This window comes from Hyposmocoma kahamanoa, unplaced genomic scaffold (assembly GCF_003589595.1).
Source record: "Hyposmocoma kahamanoa isolate Upper Pololo Valley unplaced genomic scaffold, ASM358959v1 99879, whole genome shotgun sequence".
In the NCBI taxonomy this organism is placed as follows: domain Eukaryota; kingdom Metazoa; phylum Arthropoda; class Insecta; order Lepidoptera; family Cosmopterigidae; genus Hyposmocoma; species Hyposmocoma kahamanoa.
In genome coordinates, this window is record NW_020656077.1 from 5928403 (window position 1) to 5941398 (window position 12996).

Genomic DNA, 12996 nt, shown 5'->3' on the forward strand with positions numbered 1-12996 from the left:
CAGTTAGTACTTTTACAGCTACCAGTCCTGGCGAGAGATGTCGCTATTCATTGATTTATTAAAATTTTTATTGAATTGATATTCAATTATTTTTTGTGAAATTACTCCACTAGTTTGTTATAATTATTAATACAAAGATCGAGGCGCTACGACTAAAAAGTCGTTGAAAGACCAAGTACAAAGACACGACGCAAGCACATAGAAAAATTCGTGAGGTCCGTTGGTTCGTTCCGTGGCTTAGTTGGTATAGCGTCTGGCACGGTATGCAAGAAGACGTCGGTTCGAATCCGACCGGATCGAAGGAATTTTTTCTGAGTGTTTTTTCTGAGTGTTCGATCTTTGTATTAATAATTATAACAAACTAGTGGAGTAACTTCACAAAAAAATAATTGAATATCAATTAAATAAAAATTTAATTAATAAATAAATATCTTTGGAGTTACATTCCATTATATGTTTTCAAAATAAAACAAGAGTAAGAACACTGAAACTTCAAACTGCCATAATCTCTAAAGTGACTGGATTTGCATTGGATACTGATCCTTGTTATTTAACTACGTCCAATTAATACTGTTTCTATAAGCGGCTAATGTCAACGCGCCCTAAGTATGTAAAACTTGATTTTCTCATTCAGACCTCATTTTTAATAATATCAAAAAACCACATCACCTTTTGCGAGTAAAAAATACCCGATAACTGGCCTATCGGTGTCATCGCGTTTTTGTACATTTACTGAACGCATTGCGTACTTGAGAGAGAAAAGCAGGTGTGTTTGTTAAGGCTGTAAACTTGAATGGGATTTCTAACTGAAGGTTTTGATTAATTATGAGTAAAGGTTAGTACAAACATAAATGCATATAATAATCATACTAGCATGTCATACTGATATGACCAATAATAATTGTTTGTATTGGTGGTCATATTTACTCAGCATTAACACGAATGCATTACTTTATGTTTTGAAACGTCGTCGGGATAATAGGTAACCGTTTATCCCCATTTGTAATGTTTTTATAAATGCATTACTTTCTTAAGAATATTTGTGTCTTCCCTCGTGTGTTCCCTACCTTTGATGTGTGTAGATGCATTATATTTAATCAGAATTGAAATTTATGGAAATAAAGCAGTATGCAAAATTAAATGTTTCATTTCATTACCCATAAACTCAAAAATATGTACAAATTCGTACTGAATGGATTATGTCATCATTAGCCTATACGTATACTATGCTTATATATTCATGAACGACGAACTTCCCTATTCCTGCCGCTAAAGAGTGATGTGCGCATTACTGCGTCCTGGTTTTGAAGGATAAGGGTGCAGGTAAAATTGTTGTCTCAGGGTGCTGGGCCCTGTGGCAGTGCCCCTAAGATCTTTGCGATTTAAAGCTCTGAGTGGCTCTTCAACTGTTATGGACCGGCGTGTCGCTTACCATCAGGCTCACGACTTGGTTGTAACATCACTTTCCATCGCTATTAGGAATGTATTCCCGAACGTTCAAAAAACGTTCAGTACTAACTACAAACTATCTACGTTGACAGTTCACCTGTCTTTTGCCCTCATAATACTAGAAGTCTCTAGTAGTTCATGGGAATAAAAGAACTGGTTTGGAGCATCCGAGCAAGGACAAGACGAAATAATGGACTAAAAGGTACTAGAAGAATTGAAGAAAAGCGCCCTTGTTCAATTGACCGATTGAACTAGATAGGATCTAGGTCTTCAAAGGGAGCGATAGGTACCTCCCGCGACACGAGTTTCCTGCAGGAAGGACTTTATTCTAGTCAATGCTAAATTACTTAACTGCCTCCGTGGCCGAACGGTTACCATGCCGGACTGCCACGCAGAGGTCCAAGGTTCGATTCCCGGGCCGGGAGAAATATTTGTATGGCCTACATTTATTTCTCTCGTGAGTTTGGGTGTAATTTGTGTTTGTCTATGTATGTGTCCATGGCACCCGCGACACAGGGTTTCCCTAGTGCGGGGCTGTGTTGAGTGTGTGCGTTATTATTTTTATTATTATTATTACTGTCATTAGTACTTTTACATGAAATCGGCATTCGTGGATATTTTTTATCATATCAGGTGACGGGACGAACAAGGTTACGCCTGACAGTAAGCTACACGCCTATCCATAACAGTTCCAGAGCCACTCAGAGCTTTAAATCGCAAAGATATGAGGGGCACTGCCACTGCGCCCGTCGCCCCGAGACAAGTTGACAAGTCCCACGTGCCTGAAATTTCACCAGCACCCTTACACTTCAAAACCGGAACGCAGTAATGCTCACATTATCTACGTTGCTACACGTTGCTACGTTGTTTAATGCAAATTGTAAAGTACATGAGCTCTTAGAGAGTGGTGACAAGAAGAGTAACCATATTCCATAAAAATATTTTACTGGTTTAAAGTCATGGCAGAGACAGGTACTGGACTCCTATTAGTAAATACATCGTGATTACGCGAGCAGCTAAATTAAAAACATGACTGTAACTTTACTGTCCAGTGCACTCCATAGAGTTTTATTATTTTTTTCCGCCTTGTTTGATTCATAGCGCAAAATGCGTCAACGTAAGTTAACTGTCTGTTGTTGACGAGTACACAGCCCTCGCATTTTGTTCAGTTGTGCGAAAAATTTAAGATTCTCACGTGCAGGGGTTGTAAACCATTTTAAGTCTATCCTTTGTTTTGTTTATCATATAACACCAAAATTTGTTAACGACTTTTAGACTAAAAGTTTTACGGTATTCTCAATACTCGCGTGAGTTAAATTAACAACATACGCACACACACAAATGGTCTGCTACGCAGAGGTCCCGGGTTCGATTCCCGGGCCGGGAAAAATATTTGCATGGCCTACATTTATTTCTCTTGTGAATTAGGTTGTAATGTGTGTCCACGACACAGGGTTTACATTAGAGCCTATGCACTCGGCGTATTTTATACGCGATGCAGTCGCCCCGAGTAAACCTTTGCACACGTTCACAAATTCAGTGGCACCGCAGACGCACTGTAGTCGCGCGTATGTATTTAATAGTGAGTTTCATACATCACATTACTTACTTTTTAATTTATTTGGTGATTATTAGCTGTCTATCTTTTGTAGAGGTTTCGAACTGGATTTTGAAGATTTTTAGGTTAAACCTTTGCATACGTTCACATATTCAGTGGCGCCGTAAAAGCGCGTCATCTGCGCGTATACGGGTCTCGAACGCGCTTCTCGCGCGCATTTGTATCGCGTTTGAACCGACGCGCGTTTACGGCATCGTAAACAACTAACACATACTTTTGTAGAACACCATTGTTATACGCACTGGTTGTCAACCTCTGCTCTACAAGGGGTATAAAGTTCCACTCCAAGAAAAATCACCCATTGAAGTGTTACTTAAACAACGGTTCACCATGTTTTTAAGGTGTCTCTTGCTGTGTATGACGATTGGTCAGGTCCTCACCAACGAATCTTGGAAGCGTCCGGGATGCCACCGAAAAGGTTGGTGCTGAAAATATACTATGCTAATTATAGCGAAATAAAATTATAGTGATTGCTAATGATTTCTATGTGCTTTCACGTTTTTAATTTTTTTAATATTTTGTTTTGTTGTTCTTATTACATACAAATAGGTACAAACTAAAACAATAGAGTTTAAGTATTCAAATTTGGAGTCTAAATGTTCTCCCATCTTGATAGTACAAAATGATTAAATATTAAAAATTTAGAGGGATGCTTATATAGTAGTTTATGTGACTGTTACATAATGAAAGGCATTAAAGTACGAGTGAGGGTTTATGAAACGAGCCGATAGGCGAGTCTAACAAAACAGTTTACCTATAGCTGGTCGTAATTTGCGGTTTTTGAACACATTATAGAGATTTTATGATATGTGTGTAGATTTAAGATAAAAGTTTTTTTAATAATATAAAGTGGCAGGACGAACAATTCGTATGGTAAGCTACAGTATGAATTATGATATTGAATTATAAAAAGTAACGTCATGTGCTTGCGAAATTCGAACATATCTCGTGATATGCCAAGTAATAAGATCTTACGATGTTTTGTAATTTTTTATCGACTTCAAAAAAGAGGAGGTTCTTTCGGTTGTACTTTTATTGCGTGTATATGTTACGTGATTACTTCGGCATTTATGAACCGATTTTGATGATTCTTTTTTGTTGCAAAGAGGGTACCTCAGTGTTGGTCCCATTTAAATTTGATGAAAATATCAAATCTCTTATGATGACAAATTAGGGAATGACTCCGGTTTCGCGTACTTTCCGATAACCGATTTCAATAAAACCTGGCAAATACATAAATCTACTTCTAATATATTAATATCTATCATTCCACTAACTTTCGAGGTCGTTTTTTTAATATAAAAGTTGTGATTTTATTAGTAGTAAATAAGGTAGAGATGGACATACTTTTTTTATTTTATTGACTTGTGATGTTTATTGCGATAATTTTCCGATGGGATATTGAATTAAATAAAAACTAACGCGGAGCGGGTTCGAATCCAGGTTTCCAGTCATGTACTAATTTAAGCCTCATATGTCCAGGGCACTCACGCATTGTCACTATTCCGGACTGCGCGCCGTTCAATATCACCACCAACGCGTGTCTCGGCTTCTGCGAGTCGTGGTCGCTACCCAGCATCATGCTCGGCTTTAAACGGCATCCTGTCACCTCACTAGGACAGTGCTGCAATATCATGGAGTCCGAAGACGTGAGTAACCACCACCGACTACTTATCTTTCTTCCGTGGTAACCACCCTTTGCAATCTTTTTCGTCGACTATTTGACACGTTCGTATTAAAACCATAAAGGTAATTACCAAACTGAAGCGCAGGCCACACCGGCCAACGAAGCTAGCTAACTTAGCTTTGCTCACGTAGTCGGGGCATCTTTTCATACTTCGATTCAGTTAGCTTAGGTCACGTAGTTGAACCCCCGAATGGGTTCCCGCCTTGTTGTGGCAGGGATTCTCTAGTAGCCGTGGTCAATTTCATCCCACGGTGAAGTTAAGAGGAACGCACGGGCTGGCCGATGGAGCTAGGCTGGCCTGAGGAGGAGGGCGTACTACGCGGGCTCGTCTTGATCCAGGGCGATCGTGTCCGCGCGTACGCATTCGGGGAGGAGGGTCGCGGGGGAAGAGGAGTGTCGGTGTGTCGTTGTCGCTCGTCCTGTCCCTCGCGGCCGAATTCGGGCGACTGGCCCGTGTGGTGGGGGTTCCAAGACACGGATGTGTGTGCGGCGAAGCCCACCAACAGATCCGCCGCGGGGGCTGGGAGAGCATCCTCTGATCTTCACAGTTGAGGGGATGTTGGCATGGCCCCCATGGCCCCTGGGTAGCGGACACGGGGGAGTTCGTTGCCCAGCATGGAGGGGCCCGAGATGGAAGGCTCGTCTGGTGTTCGACAAGTCTTATATTTAGAGTCGGGGGACCGTTGTGCCTCTCTTCTCGGGATGGGGCTGCGCTGGGAGTGGCCAGCCGCTTGTGCAGCGGAGAGGATAAAACACCCCGGGGGTTTGGTGCGGTCAGGCTGCTCTGCCCCCGTAGGGCCGGGGTATCTGTAAACAGATGCCCTAGGGTAATAAAAAAAAGGTCACATAGTTGTATCCAAAACTAAGCCACTCTGGATGGTGTGAGGGGCGCCAGAAAGGAGACATATTTTACATAGCTATCGGGATCGTTCGGTAAGTTTAGTTAGCTAGGTTAGCTTAGTACGCGGTGTGTACCGAAGTATGAGAAGATGCCTCGGCTACGTGAGCTAAGTAAATTCGCTTAGCTTCGTTCGCGGTGTGCATTATTAACGCGGAATCGTCTTGATGCGATCGTGTTTAACCACACTTGTCGCATTTAGCCGAGTCGCCGTTGACACGGCCGTTCGCGCGCCGTCGCCCCAACTGTTTCTAAACAACTAGCAGCGTTGTCGGCATGCGTACGGGCGCGATGGGAAATTCGCAAGAAACAGATTCGTTGCCGTCCTGTGTCGAGCCGCGTTCGCTCTTACGTACATGGACATAAAGCTTTTTCTGACCGGCGTAATACGATTCTGCGTTAACAATTGCGGCGACTCCCTTATTCAACACACAAAAAATTTAAACGTAGCTAATTCAATAACATAAAAAGTCAAAATTATTGTGTAGCAGTAAAAGACATAAACCAAAAATCCACACGGAGCCTTGTTGTACAAATAAAATATTTCTGATTACCTACATAAACAAAAAAATAAAATAAAAAACTTATTGTTCGTATATGTCTAGCATGGTTATTTCAGAACATGAATTTTAAGTCTAAGCAACATCATTGTGAAAACGTGAAGTTGTTCTGATATATATACCCTTTATATACCTATGTAATGTATCCGACGACGCTCGTTCTTATTGTAAGCTTATTTATCTAGTATTTCTCATTGTAAGTGAATGTTTGTGTTCTGTTTTGAGAAATAAATGTCTTAAACCAGAAACCTAAAACATAAAATTAAAACAATAAACACGCACATTTATAAGAGTTATAAGAGTAGTATTTCACAAACAGAGCAACGAACTATAAATAAAGAACTACAAATACTAGTCGAGTTTTCACTATACGAGGACTCTCGGACCGAGTCCACTCGGTAAAGTGGACTCGGACGCGGTTCTATTTTTCCGAGTATACTTGGATCATTTTATAAATACGAAATAGCGCCATCTAAGAAAAAGTGGGATGACCGTGACTCTATGAGGCTTTAAACGTGTTGTTGTTTACGTTTCTCTTCCACTTCTCGAATAAAATTACCACGTCTTAAACTTTATTTTCTGGTCCAAATTTTTCTCTTCCTTCTTTTCTTGATTGTGCAGAGACAAATGCTTCTTGCACGCTGATGAACTCGTAAGGTGTACACAAAAATCCTAGTGGACTCCATGCGTTACGCTTCCATGTTTATGTGGCGAATGGCTATGGAGTGGAATTCCTTGCCTGCAGACATATTCCCTGAATCCTAAAACGGGCTTTTTCAAGACGAGAGCGAATAGGCATTATTTAGGTATACGTGTTCCATCGGCAACCTCCCTTTCCATTTTCGTGCGGGATTTTTCTTTTGAATATATATCTATGTATATAGCACTGAATGTACATAGATACGCCAGCACATCAAACCACACATTGACGTATCTTGTTCCGTTGCACTGGAGGCGATTTTTGAACAAAAATGTGTAGTCTGGCGTGCCGTTGTCCTTTACTTATCATCCGGAATTTGCACTGCCTGCTATGTAGTTTATCTTCAGTCGCACCCTACGGCGCTTATCGCCAGATCGTACAAAGAACTATTTAAAAAAATGTGTGTGGTGTAGTGGTACTTGGTGTAATGGGCTGGTGTCTGCAACTCGACGTCAAGGCGCCTATTTTGCGTGTGGTGGGTGCAGGGTCCTACTCGTGCCACCCAAGCTCCTCCAGGAATCTCAGCAGCCTCCTCGGTTTGCTGAAGACTTCGGGGAGCGACCTTGGCACTCCATGGTACTTTGCCCTGTAGTTGGCCACGCCGGAGCATTGTAGTAGGATGTGCGCAGCCGTTTCCTCCCCCTCCATGCACGCTCTGCATAGAGGGCCGTCTGTGATACCTAAATTGAAAAGGTGTTTATTGTATGGACCGTGACCTGTTAGGGCGGCAGTTAGAGTACGAAGCTCTTGCCTGTTGAGTTTAATTAATAATCGTGATAGACTGGCATTGAGCGTTGGGAGTGCTTCCCTCGCCTGTCTACAAACCGTACGGGTGGTCCATGTATGATTATGTGAAGTTTTTGTACCTTTGTGTATAGTTGTTCTGGACCATTGGTACGGGAGGGACACTATCGGTTCCGGTCCTACTGCGTCCGTCTCCGACCCTTTTCTGGCTAGTTCATCTGCTGCGTCATTGCCACGTGAGCCGCTGTGTCCTTTAATCCACTGTAGTTAAGGGGTTTTGTATACATACCTCCATGAGTGCTTGATGGCATTCATAAATGAGCCCTGAGTTTATGTCATAGCTGTTCAGTGCTTGAAGTACTGACATACTGTCAGAGAGTATTCGAATGGAGTGGTTCTTTACTCTTCTCGCTATGATTGCTTCTGCCGCCAACTTGATGCCAATGCATTCAGCCTGGAATACTGTGTTGTGGTCACCAAGCGATATATATCATATCCTGATATTGAGGTCTTCTGAGAATACCCCAGTAGTGGTGTAGTGTCAGTACTGCTACAGAAATCCCATACTATAATAAGCAGGGATCGGAATTGAGGTAGTAAGAGCATGTTCACATGACGACCATAGGTTTACCGTAAACCTCTCCTCCTCCTGCTCCTGCCGTTCACAGGAGCGCGTTTTTGACACAGTGAGTGAGATACAAAAGACTTTAATACTGATTTATCAATGGACGAAGTCGAGAAAGGTCCTGCAATATGGAATATGATAAGTAAGGATGATTCGAATAAGATTTTAAGGAGAAAGTAAACTGCTTGGAAAGTACTTGTCTTTATATTCTGTGACGGAGATGCCAAAATCAAAAATCTTAAACGCGTTGAACGCTTGTCATGTTAATATACTCTTAATCTACCTAAAGTTTGAACGTTTTCTTAGTAAGGACCCATTTCGTCATCAATGCGTATAGAATTTCTTTTTGTTTGTTTATTTTCTAAACAGCCGAAAGTATAGGTTGTTTCATGTTTATTTTTTAAATGGCTTAATTATTTAAATATGTAAGGACTTATAGAAACACTACTACAACATAGTACTCTAATTTACTTTATTTATTTGTACTCTAATTTCAATAAATAATACGCAAAATAATATAATATAATATAATACTCAAATTTAGTCAGTTCCGAGAAGTCCAACTGTATCAACAGCATCTGCATTAACAACCTGTAGATACAACTAAAATAATAAATGTGACAACCCTACGCTCCGAACGACGTATAGGCGTTAACGCGCCGAACAGAGTATTTGTAACACAGTGTATTTTGTAATGTCAAGACTGAAAAGCAATAAATGTTATTGCGGAAACCCCGAATTAAAATGGTATTCAAAATGAGTGAATTTTTACAGGTGACGATCACAGCGTTTTGTTTGGACGGCGAGCGAAATTTGGTGTTCAAATCGGCTCTATCGTGCGCCTGCTACCACTGTCAGAAAGAATAAACATACAGTCTCTACTCAGCAATATAGATGCAACACATTAAAAATGGCTATTATTAAAAATGTCAGCCCCATATTCTAAAACCAGATCACAGTAGAACGGAAATAATTTGTTTGTTTGCCACAGAATTCGAAATAGGTAAAAATTGTTATCAAAAACTTCTATAGATAATGTGACATATATTATTTTTATGTAAATCTATGTAAGTTTTGACGAAAGTGTAACTTGCGTTTAGACTAACGGTAAATTTAATTGTAATTTAGTAATATAACATTGGTATTAAAACATATCGAGTAAGTTAGCATCAACTTTTATTGTCGCCATTGACTTACAAATAAATGGACGACGGGTCTAATACAAAAACCACGAAAAAATGTCCCAAGTCAACCTATTTAAACGTAGTGACATGTAAAGGAATATGAAAAAGCTAAAAGGTTGAATTTAAATTGTAATGTCATTGCAGTACTGTCTAATTTTGCTTGCTTCGCTGTCAGAAGAAACAAACGAAGACTAAAGCGTGAATGACGCTCTGTATACGATTTTAACGCCCTATAAGTTCGGACACTTTTTAGCGCGGACCCGACGTCCATATAATTTGTAAGTCAATGATTGTCACCTACTTTTTTGTTTAATCTTATTTTTCGTTTATCTTACTAAACAGAACAACTGTTTTCTAATATCTCTCGGCAATGTTCGTGTTTCGGCTGCCGTCAGATTTCTATCAGTTGCCATCTTGTATTAGTAGTTTGTGGTTGCCATTTGCATTTAGTGCAGACCGGACGCGTTCAATCGAATTTATAGGTATATTGGTGTCCATAGTTTCTACTCTTTATTTTAATTATAACACGTTTTTAACCGACTTCAAAAAAGGAGGAGGTTCTCAATTCGACTGTTTGTGCTTTTTTTGTTTTTTTTTTTGTATGTATGTTACGCGATAACTTCGGTATTTGTGAACCGATTTTCATGATTCTTTTTTGTTGGAAAGGGGGTATTTCCATAGTGGTCCCATTTCATTTTGAAGAAAACCATCCACCTCAAAGGGTGGCTGTTCACGCATGAAGAGTCATTTTTATAAATAGCGCCTAACTTTAATTTAGGAGCAATTACTTTTAGCAATTATATAGTTGATTTTGCTATTTCTCCAATTCAAGGCGTTTTTCTCTCGAAATACTTTGAGTAGTGTCGTACTGAGAACCTATTTTTAATATCTCCAGTATCAAGTCCTGTGTAGTGGCGAACTAGGGGATATTTCAATGAAACTTAGCAAATAGACGTAATTCCACGTACTTTTGAGGTCGGTTTTTTTAGTACTCTGTACTGAGATTATTGATTGAAGGTCAGGCCATACAAATTGAAATTTAAAAATTAATAACCAGAAAAAGACTAAGATTCCTATATAGCTATATAAAAGAAAAACACTTTTCTGGTATAAAATGAAGAAAAATTGCGTGAGTTTATTTAACACTACCACCTGTCAGTCACATCTTTAGTTCACGCAATTATTCTTAATTAATTTCCAGTAGCAGTAGAGCACCTTGCGAAAGAGATCGTCCAGGGAGTAGTAATTTTGCGAGCATTATTGCGTTCCGGTTTTGTAGGGAAAGGGTGCTGGTGAAATTCTGTAATTTATGCCTGTGCATATGGGACTTCTCAACTTACGTCTCAGGGTGACAGGCGCAGTGGCAGGGCTACTAAGGTCGTTACAATTTAAAACTCTGAGTGGCACTCCAACTTTTATGGACAGGCGGTAGCTTACCAGACACACGACTTTTTCGTCCCGTCACTTGATATTACAAAATAGTTATTTGTTATGCAAGGCCACAAAGTTGCTGTAGGACGCGAGTGCTTGTATTGAAACCTGAGCAAGCGAAGGAAGAAAATATTGAACCACGAGCGAAGCGAATTGTTCAAAAATAGATTCCTGAGCGCAGCGAGGGTTTCAAGGCACCAGGCAACATTGCTGCCGAGCGAAAAATAAAACTTCACCTCACTATAGAGAGGAAAATGGTAGATTGTAGAAAAACAGTAGAGTTTACCTTCGGATGCGTTCCGAATTTGCATATCATCAATATTTATTTTTGCTTGTACTTCTATAATTTTGTGTGATTAAGTGATTATTGAAATTATTTTAGTTCTTCAACGAATTAAAATAATTTAATAAACACAATTAGTCATTCATCATTGTCAATGTATTTTTTTTTAACGCACACACTCAACATAGCCCCGCACTAGGGAAACCCTGTCGCGAGTGCTATAGACACACACATAGACAACCACAAATGACACTCAAACTCACGAGAGAAATAATTGTAGGCTCCCGGCCCGGGAATCGAACCTGGGACCTCTGCGTGGCAGTCCGGCATGGTAACCGTTCGGCCACGGAGGCGGAATGTCAACAATAATAAGAATAAAATATACCAACGGATTTATATTACTTAAATAAGTTATGTTATCTTTTTTTTTCATCGAAAGAAAAAGTTAGGTGCACCACAGTCCATCGTCAAGTTCGAATTTCAAAAACCTTAACAAAAAACGTTTTTGCGCGAGATTTCTAATGAGAAAGAAAGCCTTTTCGAGCTAGTGAGGTGAAAATACAGGGTGTCTCAAAAGAAATTTTATATTTAGTGGATTGATTAAAAAAAAAGGAAGCGGTATATAGAAAAAATGTTTATTTATTGTTAAAATACACTTTTTGGGAATTTATTTCTTAAAAATAATATCGTCTAAATGTAAACCCTCGCGTTGTTGGCACTCATTTAATCGAACAGTAAAATTACTTATGACTGCTCGACACGTGGAGTCAGGGATGGCTGCCATTTCGTGACGGATATTTTCTTTCAAATGCGCCAGTGAAGTCGGTTTATTGGCGTAAACTTTAGATTTAAGATAACCCCATAGGAAAAAGTCCATAGGGGTTAAATCTGGGCTACGTGGAGGTCAATTTATGTCACCTCTCCGGGAGATCAATTTTCCTGAGAAAATTTCACGAACACGTGGCAGAGACATATTGGACGTGTGTGAAGTTGCTCCGTCCTGTTGTAACCATGTTCTTTGGTTATAGCCAGGAAAGTTTTGCAGTTCAGGTACCAAGAAGTTGTCTAACATCTCCACATAACGCTCTGAATTCACTGTACATAACTGCACGCCCCATTTCGTCTTCAAAAAAGTAAGGGCCGATAATTCCTCGCGCCGACATGGCAGCCCATACGGTCACTTTAGGCGAGTGTAGGGGTTTCTGATGTTTGCGTTTCGGATTCGTTGAACTCCAGTAGCGGCAGTTTTGCTTATTTACGTGGCCATTAAGATGAAAATGAGCTTCATCCGAAAACAAAATGTTGGTAAACGTTGAAAATCGCTCAATCACCTGATTTACGAAATTAAGCCTCTGACTGGCATCTTGGGGCTTTAATTCTTGCACCAATTGAATTTTGTAGGGGTGCAGCTTTAGATCTTTGTGCATAATGCGATGTAATGATGATCTATGCACATTTAAAGCACTCGCGCGCTTCCGAATTGAAAGGTTCGGGTCGTCACGAACAGACTGATTAACACTCTCCACGTTTTCTACCGTTCTTGATGACCTAGGTCGCCCGGATTTTGATTTATCCAGCGTTGTTCCAGTCTCTTCAAACTTTTTAACCCAATGTCGAATGAGAGGAAGGCTTGGCGCATCATTTAAGTGGCGAAAACCTCGAATACTGCAGAATTTTCTACGCGCGACAGTTGCCGAATCACCGTTCTTGTAAAACTCTCGCACGCACAACGCGCGGTCTGCTCCCGAGAAACGCTCCATAGCGACCCTATAGCGACTGAATTCCCAAGAGCCAAGCTACCGATTGACATAACCCCC

The 12996-nt window shown here is 40.3% G+C and overlaps 1 protein-coding gene across 1 annotated transcript; it reads left to right on the forward strand.

Moving 5' to 3' along the window:
* Nucleotides 1-3397: 3397 nt before the first annotated feature.
* Nucleotides 3398-9253, forward strand: LOC113239516 (thyrostimulin alpha-2 subunit). Its single transcript, XM_026476555.1, has 3 exons — nt 3398-3485; nt 4550-4716; nt 9056-9253. Exons 1-3 carry the CDS (start codon nt 3398-3400, stop codon nt 9146-9148), a joined length of 348 nt encoding a protein of 115 aa, XP_026332340.1. The 3' UTR covers nt 9149-9253.
* Nucleotides 9254-12996: the final 3743 nt, after the last annotated feature.